The 16,641-nt window shown below is 37.6% G+C and overlaps 1 protein-coding gene across 1 annotated transcript in view; it reads left to right on the forward strand.

Moving 5' to 3' along the window:
• The first annotated feature begins 147 nt into the window (after positions 1-147).
• Positions 148-16,641, forward strand: part of LOC140137182 (uncharacterized) — a 61,059-nt gene continuing 44,565 nt past the window's right edge. Inside the window, exons 1-7 of the mRNA XM_072158834.1 lie at positions 148-295; positions 4,248-5,043; positions 5,443-7,745; positions 8,504-8,800; positions 11,025-11,291; positions 12,943-13,164; positions 15,424-15,459. Of these exons, the coding sequence (XP_072014935.1) occupies positions 251-295; positions 4,248-5,043; positions 5,443-7,745; positions 8,504-8,800; positions 11,025-11,291; positions 12,943-13,164; positions 15,424-15,459 (3,966 nt within the window). The 5' untranslated portion in view covers positions 148-250. The remainder of the gene's footprint in view (positions 296-4,247; positions 5,044-5,442; positions 7,746-8,503; positions 8,801-11,024; positions 11,292-12,942; positions 13,165-15,423; positions 15,460-16,641) is intronic.

Genomic DNA, 16,641 nt, shown 5'->3' on the forward strand with positions numbered 1-16,641 from the left:
TAAAGGAAATTGCAAATTAACAACAAAATGGTCACGAGTACACTGACGAGAAAGTGGACCAAGTGCTGGTGCAATTTCCATCGCAATTCAACTACGAAAATTTAAGCTTACTTCAAATTCAATAGGACATTAATTGACAATCACAACAATACACATGCATGCATGTCATTCACGATGGAATATTCATGAATGTACTTCACTTGTCATTGTCATAAGTTCATGAGTTACTTACTTTAAAAAGTTGATCATCATGGATGCTTTGGTTGGATCATATGCGTATTTGTCTGAGGATGAGGTAAGCGTGAACAGTGCTGCCGACAATTCAAGGGGGGGGGTAACGGGTGCATTACCCGGGGTCCTAGGGGGCCCGTAAAAAGTGAAGAAAACATACTTTACTAGCTATGGGGCAGTACTAAGAAAAGGGACTTCAGGGGCCCATAAAAGGTAAAGAAAAGATACCTTGTTTTTAAGGCATATTTTCTTTGCTTTTAGTTTTACTATACGGGCCAACAAAGCCAAAGCCTCTTTTCTTGTCCGTTAGGCCTAAGGTATCTCTTCTTTGCTTTTACGGGCCCTCCGAGGTCCCTTTTTTTCTTCATTCAGTTTATTATTTGATCATTTACCTTAAAATTGGCAATTTTCCGCGCTTCGCACAGAGTTTGTTCAAATAAGTCCAATCTGGGAGCAAAAGTCGCTAATTCGAATTGCAAATATTTGCACGCTTCACGCTCATTTGTCCAATTCAACGGTTCATACTTGGAGCATTTTAGGCCCATGAAAGTCAATTCCGAGTTTATCGTCCCTTTTTTTCCCAGGTTGGTGAGGTGACTTTTTCATTTTTCATTTTTCATTATTTCATCAGATTTTATTATTGACCTAAAGTGCGTGTTGATTTAAAGCCACACTCATTATATAAACATATTTTTATGTGGGTAGGGACTAGAAAAGTTAGAAAAGAGCCTGATTTTGGTTCCAAGTTATAAATTTATGTTTTACAAACAAAAATATATGTTTCCAATTGCTAAAACTGCCCGGTAAAACTGGTGAAAACACTGATACTTTGAAAATAATGAATTATTTTGGCATTTTGAAAATTTGACGCAGGTGTTTTTGGTGTCCAAAAAGTGACGCGGGCGCCCGGCGGGGGACGATAAACTCGGAATCGACTTTCACGCGCCTTAGCTTCAAATTGGCTTAAAATGGGCAAATTTTTTTGGCACTTCATGTGGGGGTTGTAAAGAGAAACTTAATCTGGGAGCAAAATACCACTTTCAAATTGCAAATTTGTTCGCGCATTGTGCGCATTTGTCTCCTTCAATGTTCATATTTGATTGTTTACTTTCGCTCCAAAACATATGTTCAAGGATTTTACACCAACCTCCCTACCCCATGTCACAAAAAAATGTACGCCACTCACTGATGCCCCCCCCCCCCACACACACACACTTTGTATGAAGTCCTGCACCGTCATCACTGATGAAAGCAAGGGGCCCGTGTGCATTTCACATTACCCCCGGGGCGGCCCGTAATGGCTCTCGGCAGTTACTTGAGAAGCTTCACATTCAAAGCTAGAGAATCGACCATTGCATTCAAAATTTAGATGGATTCGCTGAAGCATGACACATACTGACAGCCTATATCAAGACGGGCAATTGTATCATAAAAATGTTTGCTAAAATTGCACTTTAACAAAATTTTAGACTGTCCAAAATAGGCAAATTTGACTCAAATGATACCTGGTGACTCGTCAAAATAAATGTCATCCAAATTACAACATTTAAGGGGTACTACACCCCTGCCCAATTTTGTGCCTATTTTTGCATTTTTCTCAAAAATCATAGTGCATTAGTGACAAGTAAGATATGTATATTATAGGGGTAAGGACTACAACTACTGCACTGGAAATTATTATTTCAGCACAGACAACAGTTATGGAGTTACAGTCAAAAATGAGCGCAAACCAATATTTGATCAATAAATCAATAACTACTTGCCTTGAGTTGCTGAATTTTCAATGCAGTAGTTGTAGTTGTAGTCCTTGCCCCTATAATATACATATCTTACTTACCACCAATGCTCTATAATTTTTGAGAAAAATGAAAAAATAGGCACAAAATTATCCAGGGGTGTAGTACCCCCTTAAGTAACAGAATAAATATAACATCCATTGCAAAAAATGTCAACGCTGTCCGACCGAAAAACGATAGCAATGAACTCTAGCATCGAATGCGTAACTAGCGTGTGCAAATTCTCAAGTAACCCGCCCGGGTAATATTTCCAAATGGTGAGCCAAAATTGCTTGCCTCCTCTTTGCCTGCCAAAAAGGTCACAAATACTCAGACATGAGTAGATCGACGACGACAACATATACATGTTCATGTATGGATGATGTATTCCGTTGGCCCGCTGTCCGCATGACGTTACTCATGATAGATCGCCTCATCCAATTGGTTGTTTTTGCCGAGATTTGGCTGTTCCGTCTTGCGCCCTCGGACACGAAGGGGACACTTAGGCCTACTGTTGTACTCAATGGGGGAAATCACAAAACATGTTATACATGTAAAAAAAATACTGTACCTCTTGTTGAAATGATTCAAAAAGGTTGATTTCTTATATTAGGGAAATAAACTGTAATAAAGGACAAGCAAATTGGTGTTTTCTATGCACTGAAATTGACTGGAACTGAAAGGCCCTGTATAAAACTAATAGACGTGAGAAAAGGGCAAGTGAACTGGATGGAACAACCCTGATGAGAGAATGCCAAATTTTGGGGTTCCCAAAATATGATGCGATCATATATAGCGAGCAGGAAAACTTACATGAACATTTTTGTACTGTTTTCCTAAACTTTTTAGAGCATTTGTTTAAAAGGTGCCCAATAAAGGTGTGCCAAAAATTGCTTGCCCTTCCTCCCCAAATTTCACCCTCCCCCAGGACTCATTGCACAGTCCCTAATTTGTAATTGAATATTATTTTATATCAATCAAAAAGTTTTTCCCTCCATCCCCAATGTTATGGGGAGCGGAAATACACAAAATTTGTGTTACAGTAATAATATGACCTTTGACATTCTTTTGTCGCAGGTGACAAGTCTGTCCTAAGACCATAATACCTAAATTTAGGTATTATGGTCTCAGAGTCTGTGTGTGTGTCTTTCTGAAACCCCCGAAGGAACTTGGCAGGGGCGATTATGGCATTACGCCAAGCTAACACAATTAAGGTCTATTTCTTTACAAACTTTTTACATCTTTTTTGAAAAATCATAGCTTGATGGTCCATTTTTGGATGGTACAATGATTACTCTTGGGTCTATTGACTGGAGGCAATTGCCGAGATGGGGTTTCAACCCACAACCTTGCGATCATAAGTCCAGTGCTCTAGCTACGTACTGACCCTTTGAATTTGCTCTACTGTTCTTGACTATGCTTCAGTGGTCATGAAAGGATTCAATTTGATAATCTCTACTCCAAGCCCAATAATCCCAAGCTATTGTCTGAAGCTGCTCCACAGAGGATGTCATAAGAGCTTATTAGTCTTTGAATGATAGTCATACAATTAACGACCAATGATTGACTATAAACATGTATCATTAAAAGCAGTATGGAGACTCCGAGTATTAGACATACAATATTGTATGTAACATATCTACGTTATTTTGCCATTCTATTTCCAGTAATGTTTAAGTTCTAACAAATGTTTGATGACGTAAAATCGATAATATGTTACGTATAATATCTGGTAGAAATATATTATCGATTTTACGTCATCAAACATTCGTTAGAACTTAAACATTACTGGAAATAGAATGGCAATAGATTAAATAACGTAGATATGTTACATACAATATTGTACGTCTAATAAAAAGTCTGTATGCTGCTTTAGAGGGAGTTCTGCAATCTATCCTGCACTTTTGTCCAAGGCATATTTGAATTCGTCAATCAAGAGAAGATATTACAAAAGTAGGGAAATTCCATTGAAACATTCAGTCAGAGCGTGCGATGGCCGAGCGCTTAAAGCGGTACACTGTAGGAGAATACGATTGGTGTGAGTTTGAGCATTGGGGTATTTCATATGTAGTTTGATGCTTGCCATGGAATTTTAAGCTAAATATTTAGCAACATATTGGTTGAGAAAGATAAAAGGTTGCTTTGCTTATATTGAACATACCCATAATCTTAAGTTGGCTACAGGTATGCAATATTGTGCATCAACTAATATAATGTTGTGTGTGTGTAATTATTTTATAGTCCAGTGGTGATGAAGATGAAACAAGCGGTGTACGTCCACCAGATCCAAAGCAGAAGGAGCCTGAAAGATACAACATAGCAGACCAAAAATCAAGGGGAGTGTACGAAAGACCAGTGAGTAAGTGGGAAAGGTCGCCATATTCTAAAGAACTGTCTACCAGAAGACCATCTCGAACTTCAGAAGATCGACAAGTGACTCTAGTGAGACAGCAGGAACGATCATCACTTCATTACCATGAATCACAGTATGGAAAATTAAGTAGGGGACATGATAGATCACCATACATCACTGGAGAGAGATCATCGCATACACGTGATAGATCATCGCATACACGTGATAGATCACCGCATACACGTGATAGATCACCGCATACTCGTGATTGGTCACCACACCAGTATGATAGGTCAAAGTCACCTGGAGGACATCACAGTTCAGAAGAGAGAAGTAAAAAGTCACATTCAAGCGAGAGGTCTTCAACAAAGCATAAAAAGTCCAAGAAAAAGTCATCAAGAAGACACTCAAAATCACCACCTAGATCACCAGAATCACATCGTAGAACAAGTTCCGGTAGTCATAAAAGTTCACATTCACATGAGAGGTCCCATTCACCTGGCAGTTCTCATTCACATGACCTATCACCTAAAAGAAGTCACAGGTCACCAAGTAGCCAGGAAAGAGCAAGAAAGTCATCGAGTAGACATTCAAGATCATCGCATTCACCTGATGGGTCTCCAAGGAGTCAACAGAGAGAACAAAGTCATGGTGACAGATCGCAGAGTCCATCTGCTAAATCCTGTAAGTCAGAAAACAAGTAATATTTTTGATTAGATAGATAAACTAGTCTACAGTGTGCATTCTTAACTTTGTTAATTTGGCAGATAACTGAACAATAATACATGTGAGTGTGTTTAAGTAAAAAACGCCTACCAAAAAGTAATTACCCCCTCCCCCTTTATTGCGAGATAAAACTCAAAATCTATGCATCAAATTTAAAAACTTCAATAGTAAAAACAAACCCAGGTTAATTGTGCAAATTTTGATACCTCATTTGTCTGGATAGCTCAAAGTCACCATGGCTACAAGCATTGCTATTTGCTTTTAGTTAGCATTTTACCAGCAGTGTACGTGTCCATTTGTTTTTTATTACTGAATATTAGTACTTATAATTATTGATTTTTGTTTCGTTTTCCACAGCCTTACTTGAAGCTGCCAACCTCAAAGACATATGGAAACATGTGGAATCTGGTGAAGCCAGTTCACAGACTATACAAATGCTACGAGAATTGGGTGAAATAATGAAAGAGAAAGAACGGTTAAAAGCTGAGCAGCTTAAAGCTAAGGAAGAGAAAGAGAGGATGAAAGCAATTGAAAGACGTAAATCTGAAGAGAATAGTCAAAAGAAACAAAGATTCGAGCAGGAGACAAGTGCATTCTCAGCTCCAGCAGGGTATTCATCAAGTCAGTTTGTTTCAGCACAGCCACCACAATCTAGTACCGATACCTATCCTGGGTTACATAGTACAGACTGGTCAGCATCAAACCCAGCATCTTTGTACCAAACGCCATCCCCAAGTCTGTCATATCCTTCTGCAGTGGCATCTTTAAGCAGTAGTCTGCCACAGCTTGCTGGGGCACTTTCAAGCAGTAGTCTACCACAATTTTCTGGGGCACTTTCAAGCAGTAGTCTGCAACGTCCTATGGAGACCAGGATAGAGGCACAGTCAAACAGCAGTAGTCTGCCATATCATACAGAGGTGCAGTCTGGCAGTAATTTGCAGTCTGGCAGTAATTTGCCGGATCCCACAGGGGCACTTACAAGCAGTAGTCTGTCCCAACTTTCCATGGCACTTTCAAGCAGTGGTCTGTCACAACTTTCCGGGGCACTTTCAGGCAGTCTTTCACAACTTTCTGGAACACTTCCAAGTAGTAGTCTGTCACAACTTTCCAAGGCACTTTCAGGCAGTGGTCTGTCACATCTTTCCGGGGCACAATCAAGTAGTATTCTGTCACAACCTGCCGGGGTACATTCAAGCAGTAGTCTCCCACATTCTACAGGGGCACAGTCAAGTAGTAGTCTGCCATATCACACAGGGGCACTTTCAGGCAGCAGTGTGCCATATTCCACAGGGGCGCATTCAAGGAGCAGTGTGCCATATCCTCCCGGGGCACTTTCAAGCAGTAGTCTGCCAAATACTACAGAGACATATTCAAGCAGCAGTCTGCCACATCCTGCAGGGGAGCCTTCAGGCTATAGTCAGCCACATATTGCAGAGGTACCTTCAAGCAGGATTGACCCGGCAAAGTTGAATGATATTTGCAAGACCCTAGAATCAGGAGCAGCAGGTAGGAAAGCCGTTCAATTGCTGGCAGAATTAGGTCAGGTATTGCGTTCGAATACTGAAGGAAGCAAACAGTTTGCAGCTGAAAGTTATGGAAAACAAAGCTTGCATGTTGGTTCTTCAGGGATGCACAAACCTCATCGATCAGAGATTAAACCATCATCGGTTGCAACGGGACCTTTGAGTAGATATTCAACAGGTGGTGAGACTGATGTTGATCCTAGTCTGTATGCTTCAAAGTTACCTCATCAAGCGGAGATCGCATCATCAAGTACTACAAGTGGATATGAATCAAGGGGCCAATCTGTTACTGAAGATTCTAGTCAGCATGAGTTGTATAGTACAAACTGGCCTGGCGTAGATGAAGACTCTTCATCTTCATCTCAACCCTTTGATCAATCGTACAGTACACATAAACCTGAAAAGAATACTGATTCTCATAGATTCCAGGATTCTTCATATAACACTACAAGGCCAGTATCATCAGAAGGATATGTAGATAACTCTTCAACTGTTACCTATTCATCTTCAGTACACATCCACAGAAATACACAAGTTTCATTGAATGAAAGGTTTGCGGACAGTCCGACAGCTTCCTTGGGAGGTTTTCAAAGACAGGATAGCAGAGGCCAAAGCACAGTTATAGAGTACCGTCATGGTGTAAAAGAACCAGCAAAGCATATTCAGCATCATACTATTCCTATGCTATCATCTTCAGCAGATGTTGGGAGAAAGGCATTACTTCCAACTCCACATCAGCTACCAGAATTATCCTTTGGTAGCACCCCTTCTCAGAGCAAAAATGACTTTGCAAATCCTGTGCAGCAACATACAATTCCTCTGCTATCACCAACAGACACAGTGAGTAAGGGGTTGCTACCAACCCCTCAACAGCAACCAGCGGTATCATCTGCTAATTTAACTCCCACTCAAAGGAACCTGTTGTCGGAGTGGCAAATGATTAACAGTGCTACATGTAAAAAGATTGAGTTGGATACACCTGCGACACAGACTTATCAGGGTTATGATGAAGCAGAGATGGATCAAGAAGACAAGGGTAGCGAGTCTTCTGAGAGCAGAAAACGCAGACATGATAGTGAGGTGGAAAGCGGAATGGATGATGAGGCACAGTATGGGAAGCATACAAAAACTGTGGAGGTATGTTGATTATACAATCTAGATATATGAAGAATAAATATACTAGCAACCCCCCCCTTCCCCCTTATGTTTGAAATGGTGATGTGTGTGCACAAAAGTACACAAAAGTATCAAATTGCAACCAGGGATCTTTAAATGTGATTCTACAAGTGGCTCGAATTTGGTCTAATAATTCATAGTCCCATATATTTGCCAATATATATTACCAAGTCACACACGTAGCAGAGAACCAATTGAGTGTATAAATGTCTGATTCTTTATAGTACATGTATGTCATAGGGTTTTATCCCCCATATCTAATAACATATTTATATTAGCACCCTCGTTGTGTATGGCCTTCTATCATAGTGGAAATCCATGCCAACCAGGGAAGTCTCTGGTTGTAGGTGTGGTCCCAGTTATTTGGTACTGAACGGATGATGTCCCTCTTTTACATGTTTTACAAACACCCCCCCCCCCCACACACACACACACACAGGACAGAGTGCAGAATTAAAAGATCTTGAGCCATTATTTAGTTTGAACTAAGCCCCTTCTAAATGTGATCTTCAGTGTTCAGTTATAGTTCAAGTGGGGCAATGAAAGCAAAGAAAAGAAATGGAACTTAAAAATTGATCAGCCCAAACCTCAAAAATATTGGAACACATACATAATTATAATTGTTAAGTTTTAATTTATACAATTTTTAAAATGAATGAATGGATGATTGTAGGAAAACAAATGAATACAACTTGAATAGCTCTGTTCCTTCATTTCAGCAATCTACCTCCAACACTCTGTACCTGGAAGGCCTCGGTCAACTCACCAAAGAAGACTTACTCATCTACTTCAGTCGATATGGATCGTTCAAAAGCGTATCCATCGACTCTGGCATATCTTCTGACTCCAATAAAAAAGGCACAGTGGAATTTGACGGAGTTGATCAAGTGCAGAAAGCATACGAGGATGGATTGCGCATGGGACATCAGGGGCTGTCGTATCATTGCATCAAGGACAAGATCTTTGAATGCAAGATTAACCTGCAATCTGGAGGTGTTGACAGGCAAAATAAACTGGTTAGTAATAGAATTTGTGTGTGTGTGTGACTTAATCCTATGAGAACTACCTGCCGATTGGCCAAAATGAGTATTGTGTCCAATTTTGAACCAATCATGGAGGGTATTAAGGGATCTGGAATGAGCGTTTTGAGTGTTTCGACAGTATTTTTTATGGAACATGAGAGCACCTCAGACGCATCGAATTGCATTCTGAATACGAAGCATGTCTTTCTGATATCAAATAATTTTCATTTTTTGACAATTTTATGACAAATTATAAAAATTTGATATTTTTCAAATTTTTGATATATAACAGTCCTCGAAGTAAATTTTATAAATCTAATGATATATTCTTAAAGTGTATGTAGCTGGGAGGAAAACCGACGATCAATTGAAAATTTTGATCTTTCATATTGAAGATATGGATTTTTCCCCAAAAAACTTTTTTTTTGGTGTTTTGGGAAAAAAATCCATATCTTCAATACTGAAAAGGTCAAAATTTTCAATTGATCGCCTGCTTTTCATCCCACCTACATATACGTTAAGTATAAATCATCAGATTTATAAAGTTTACCGAGTACTGTTAAATATCAAAAATATCAATTTTAATGACTTGCCATAAAATGTGTATTACATTGCGAATTTCAAAAATCAAAATTATTTGATATCAGAATGACATTCTTCTTCGTATTCAGAATGCAATTCGATATGTCTGATGTGCTCTAATGTCCCACAATAAATACTGTCCAAACGTTCATACCCCTTCCCTTAATAAGATCATCTGCAAATGCAAGTTTGACCATAAATAGTATAAAGCCTAGTTATAATTGGCAATTGAAATGAGCCTTTCAAGTTGCATGTATCAACCAATCAGAAATGCTGTTAGATGACCGGTAGTGTCCAGGGGTTAAGGGCGGATGATCCAATTTCATCACATGATGTTTCCGCTTTGATTTGATCTGTACCCCCAACTGCCCTCCGATGGATTATCCGAGTTGCATGCTGGTATTTCAACCCTTTTTGTGAAGGTCCAGTATGTGCATTTGCTAGCTCAAACAAGACTTCTTTTAGCTTTAATATTTTGCAAGGTCAATATGAAAAGTATGGAGAAACAATGGGGATGAAGTCATTGTTGATTGGATTATTATCTGACTGTTCTCCTTTTAAGGTGATTCATACTTAGTCAAGCAGTTCCATATACCGATTAGAGGTTAATAACTGCGCATGGGTTATTTGGAGGCATTGTGAAAAATTTAAACATTTTGCCTTTGGAACTGAGGAATAACCAAGGTCCAATGCAAAATGTTGAGATTTTCACGATGCCTGATTACATGTATTACCGATAAGTGATTAACCTCATTCATAACCGTCATTTTCATCTCTTCACTTTACAAAATAACACAAAATTTTCGTCAAATAAACAATTTTTACATTTTGCCTTTACAAAAAAATCAAACAGGCTAAAACAAGACGACCAATAACAGAAGTGTGAATCGCAACTGTGCAAATACGGTAGCGCTCATTCCAAATACGGCGGCCAGCGCAAAAAATAAAAAGGGCAGTGATTTATAGTGCGCTAGACATGGGCACAACACCTGGACGTTGATCGACAAGCCTCGGCACACTTTACAAGTTGTTGCTGACCACTATGACCCCATCATCATGCGAACGCAGTTTGTTCAATGCACAATATGGGGTGCGCGGAGGTTACTAATATATTTATGCTGACAGCACGGAAGTCCACTGTTGAATATTAGTAACAGTGTTCTGCGTTTGCATTTTGGCAAATAAATCGAAAATGATTGGATCGTATGTACATGTATCACATATTCATAAGGTTATGAATTGCAGTCGATTGGATCATTCAATGGCATATCCATAGAATTTCATTTCCAAGCATAATATATATATGCCTCAAAATGAGAGGTTTTTTTTTATGAAAAGCAGACACCTTCCACAAAAACATTATTTGGAGTGTGAGCAACTATATTACTGATACAGGCGGTTGTACAAACAAGTATTATTATAAAACCAATCTATTGTAATATTTTTTGTAGGAAGTGTCTGCCTTTCGTCGTAGAATTCTATAGTATTGCAAATATAGTGCATTCCCTTCAAAGAGAAAACTTGCTTGTTGCTTCCAAGTGCAGTATTCATACATGTACAAATCCGATTGTTTTAGTGATGAATAAATTGGACTACCTACCATCATATATTCATGAATGTTGCTTTCTTTTTCTAGATTCCATCGTCGGAGACCAATGTTTTGTTCGTCTCACACCTGAAACACCTGGCGGAGGGACAACTCTACCAATACTTCTGTCGCTACGGACAAGTAAAACATGTGTCTGAGATAAAGGGGCAGGGACTTGATAGATCATGTTTTGTTACATATGAGACAGCAGATGAAGCTAAAGCAGCTTATAAGTCAAAACTTAAGTCGCAGCATAATTTCTCGGAGAAGGCGTGGGTATGGTGCTTCAGGATGGTCAGGAAGCGAAGTAAACGGGTAGGAATACGTAATATCAAGGATTTGGGACAAGAAGGCCCTATCGTCAATAGCTGCCCAATTTACATTTTGACAATTTCTGCATTCTATATTGTATACCTTTAAACATATATGACACCTGGCAGCTATTGAAGATAGGGCCTTATGGTTGTAAACCCTTGATATGTGATTTAAAAGTATTGAAGTTTTGTTTTTCTTTGACATAATTTCATCTAGCAAGTAATTTGAAGTAGATATCAGGGGCATAAGCCACATGGAGCAAAGGAATGAGGAAAAATATGTTAAGAAGGAAGAAAAACGGAAAGAGGATATGGGGAAAAGAGAATAGAGAGGGATGGAAAAGGGGGATAAGAGAAGAGAGAAAAGGCGGATAAAAGGAAAACAAATAGGTAAGGAGAAAAAATGGAAAGGGAGGAGAAGGATGAACAAAGTCTATCTAAAGGGCAGAATAATGGAAGAGTCATTCACTAAGGTGTATAAATATTTCACTTGAATATTTAATAATTCATTGGTTTTCCATGCATTTATAATATGTGCTAGATGAAGAGGTAAACATTAGTTAGTGGTTTGCATATTAAGGATAACAAACTAATTTTTTTGTAATTTTTTTCCATTTTCCAAATTAACTGTGAATGATCCTAGCACTTCAGAATAGGTCCAGTGGTTCTCCAAAGTCGCCGAAAACTTTGGAAAAGAAATCAAATCAAATTAAATTGTTTTTTTTCCAGAAAATCGGAGTACTCCGATTTTCGGGGGTTTAAAACTCGGAAAATCGGAGTGACTCCGCGAAAATCAGAGTAGTTGGCAGGTATGAATTTTTATGACAATATAACTCAAAGAATATGCAAGCAAAATGGAAACTTTTAGAGCACATCAAAGTCCAGGGAAAATATTCGTTTTTAAATATGCATCCCTATGTGCAATTTTTTGCTGAATAGAGTGACAAAATTGCTTTTTCACTTTTTTTTTTTTTTTCAATTTTTCAAAAACAAGGCAAATTTCAAAAAATAAAAACCTTCCCTGATATCATGTCCCTTACTTTATGAAAAACTTACTGAAAATGTTTTACTCCTACCTGATATTTGTGTATGTTGTCACAAAAAGTTTGGGGCAAAAAAGGGTATTTTTGTGATTTTTTCAAAAACTAATTTTTTTAAATCTGACATTACCATAGGCTTCCTCGACTTATTTCCATTCTAAAAATGTATAGTGTTAGTATACTTAGGACTTAAACTTTGGAAATAATGAAGTCGTAGAAGGTCTATGTTCTCTTCCATTACTCTGCCTTTAAGGAAATCTGACCTAATGTTAAGTTGTCCACCGAACAATTAACCTGGAGTCTGGTAATGCATTGGAAATTGGAAAGTTTTGTTTGGTTATGAGGGTGATAGGAGTAAATCCAGAGTGCTACTGCATAGGCTCTGGAACTGGGGGGGGCAGCATGGGGACTCGAATACCCTTCAGCACCCCCATATTTCCAGGTGAAGTACAAAATCTGATCAGATACTGGAAAAATTACTGTGTTTTATCAATTTTTTGCCACATTTTCAGCCTTACGAAGCAACTGTATTGTAAATAGTGAATAGCCTATGTGCTTATTAATATAAGCCTTTTAATTTCCAATTTTGCATCTAATTTTTGATGATTGCAGCCATTTAATAGATGCAGGTTAATGGTGACTGCTGTAGGGCAGTTAACTGTTACCGATGTGACTACACATTTTGCCAAGTATGGACAGATTGAAAGAATCCAGCTGGATGGCAACGGCCATGGGTTCCTGGACTATGCAGCACCAGAGTATGTGGATGAAGCACTTAGAGGTGGCATTGTGCAGTCAAGGCATAACATTGAAAAATCGCATGTTGTGTGCCAGGTATGTACAGATAAAGAATACACATGCTATGTGATATACGGTCCACAACTTATAAGTTCCCACCTAATACTTTTTTAAATAAGTCAAAAAATATTTTACGAAATGTAAAAATGTAAAAAGATATGTATAGCCCTATTTGTTTTACACATGTGGACCAATTTATAGCGTCACACGTCATAGCGTTCAGTCACAATGGTTAATTGTGTAAGAAAAGAGACCGTTTTAAAAGTGGCACCTGAGTCCATAGCAGTCAGGTTTTCATTAACAAACACATGAATAGACCTGGTCTACTGTATTGTTTGAGAGCTGACTCCTATGGACTCAGATGCAACTTTTAACACTGTTTTAAGGTAGGAGCATCGGATAATAGGCCCATGCAGGAAAATAGCCACTATATCAAATCAGAATTATGTATCCACATCAAATATATAACCAATTTAAGATAAGTCTTTACTCCACTTATTTTTAATGTTTCATGAAAATTCAAACATTTCTTATGTTTTTCTTTATTTTTTGAAAATTTTTCCCACAAATAATTATTGCTAGCCTAGAGGGAATGTGATATGGTTTCCATAGTTTGTGGGGTGGTTAATAAGCCTAATATCTAAATTCTCTCGCCAGATTTTTTTGATAAAGTGTTTATTTTTTGAGAAAAATCATTTTTTCTATTTTTAAATTAGGGAAATCTAGAAACACTCATAACTTAAAATAGAAACACTTTATTTAAAAAAGCTGGCGAGAAAAGTTTCTAAATTTAATAACCTTTCATATGACACCTTATTTGTTCAAATTGGACATATGGTTAGCTCAGACAATAATTATGAAATTGGGTCATTCAGTGTTTCTAGATCAAATCAAGAAAATTTGAGCAAGTACTAACATTACCTTCAAATATCCCCTTTATTACTGGCCAATATAGAGAAAAAAAGTCACTAATATTATTTGGTAACATTTTTGTAATAAAAGATCCAAAAAGCAGTTCTATAAAGGGGATAGAAAGGAGAAAAAATAATATTTAAACATAGTATCCATTTTCAAACTTTTACCAATTTTAGTGAACGAGGCTTAGTGTCAAAACCACTTTATGTACAAAGTCAATGGGGTTTCCTAATGATAAAAAATGGCATAACTCAAAAATGCTTTGTTGGCAAAAATTAAAATTTGGCAGGCAAGTTTTTTTCACCCAACTACACATCCTGTATCATTTTAAACCAAATCTGTGCATGACACCGTAGCCGATGTTTCTACCTTAAACAGTGTCTTTTTTTACATAATGAACCATTGTGACTGAACGCAATGACGTGTGACACTATAATTTGGTTCATATGTGTAAAACAAATATGACTATCCATACCTTTTTACAAGTTTGCATTTTGTCAAATATTTTTCGATTTATTTTAAAAAGTATTTAGCTACTTTGTGTATTTATAGGTAGTAATGTTGTTTTTTTATGTCATGAGATGCCTTAATAATCCCAGCTTTAAAGGAGTATTTTGTGATTCCTTTACATGTTTCAGTAGATATCCAGGAAAAAAAGCATATTAAAATTTCAGTTGATTCCCATTTTGCATTTGCGAGTTACGCATGATTATGTGCATACTGTAATAGTGGAAATTTTTGTAGTCTATTTATTTTTGCACTTTTTCGTGCATTTAAATACAAGGGAAACAGTTCAAAATTGGCAAAGTGTGATGATTAATGAATCACTTAAAAAGTGTTCTACTTTTATAGCATATAGGCTACTGTCAGCTGAAATGGACTATGTGATTTGATGAATTTGAACATCCTAAATGTACATGTTAATTGTATATATCGTTATGAATTCGGCAGACGGCCGAATCCGGATTCGGCTTTTGGTAAATTCATTTTACGCATGCATTACTTTTGAATTCGAGAACAAGGGATCAATATTGTACATAATAGAGGGCAGCATATCAATTTTTTAATGGCGATCAGACGATAACAGCATGATAAGTAATCATAAGAGGGTGGCATATAGGGTTAGCTAATGGTGCATCGCAGTACGGTCAACGGCGATGACCATTAAAATATTGATATGCTGCCCTCTTTAGGTAAAGCATTGATCCCTTGTTCTCTAATTCAAAAAAAATAATGCATGCGTAAAATGAATTTACCAAAAGCCGAATCCGGATTCGGCCATCTGCCGAATTCATAACGATATGTTACAGCAACCTATAAGCCACCCTGATATGACCATTAGAATAGTGTATCATTAATACCATTTTTGTATTCTTCCAGTTCATAAACAGTAATAGTGGCACTGACATTGGAGAGGTAAGAATAGCTGAATAATCAAATGTGACACAATCCGGTCCAATCAGACCATAGTTGGCAATATTGAAATTATGATAGGCAAAAATAAGGAGCTAAAATACACTGAAAACAGGGACCTAGCAGTTAGAGCCTCAGGCCCATGGACAAGTGTTGTGTCCTTTTAACATCTCCTTTATCAGCCCTATATTTCATTTTCACTTTTGCTTGTGGGCCCCTGAACCCTTCATCCACGCTGGCCACCTGCTTGCAACCAAGTTTGCCAGGATATGGAAATTTCAACATCAGCATGTTTATGTAGGTACTATGAGCAAGTTAGAAATGGCAATAACCAGGGTTTGGTTTATCTGGTGTAGCAGAGCAAAATGCTCCCCATTTTGGGCAACCTGCTACACAAATTTCAGCTTGTTTAGCAATTTTTTTTCTAAATAATGTTTTCACTAAAAATTGGTATGCACATATTTCAAAGTAAATAGAACCCTGGTGATAACTATTTTCAAAATTTCCGACTTTGGCCTGTGTGGATCAGATCATGTCATAGATAGTAAAATTGATGAATGAATGAATGAATGAATGAAGGGCAGCTGGAATGAATGATTGAACAAAGGAATGATGAAAGAAAGATAAAGAGAAGAATAGATTGCAGTTTGATCAGCTTTTAATCGGCGGGTATTATAACATCGCAGATTAATATCAATATATTTTGATTCGAGAATTGTCTTGTGACAACTCATAGAAGTATCACAAATTATTAATTTAAGTCATATACTTTACCCACTTTATTTAACGCACACAATATACCAGACAGGTCAACTATATCACTCTCAGTGTGGGTATATTATTTGGCGTAGTTGTAAAACCCTAACATTTCCCGCCGATTACGAGCTGATCAAACTAGTCATTTTCAAACTGACCCTCAAGTATTCTTATCAATGAAATTTAGACATTTTGTGACATGTTGCTTTTATCAAATTATCATGAAGAAGAAATTCAAAGCATATAGGACGTGATGTATCATGCATATTGAGATGTGTATCATGTGTTTATCAAAATGGTTCTAGTTTGACCTCAGCACAGTATTGAACTAAAAATAAAAAGAATTATATTGTCAGTGTATAATGTTATAAGCAGCGGTGTAGCTGGGATTTTTTCCAGGGTGGGGGGGGGGGGGCAAGCCTGTATGGG

Source organism: Amphiura filiformis, chromosome 17 (genome assembly GCF_039555335.1).
Source record: "Amphiura filiformis chromosome 17, Afil_fr2py, whole genome shotgun sequence".
Taxonomy (NCBI): domain Eukaryota; kingdom Metazoa; phylum Echinodermata; class Ophiuroidea; order Amphilepidida; family Amphiuridae; genus Amphiura; species Amphiura filiformis.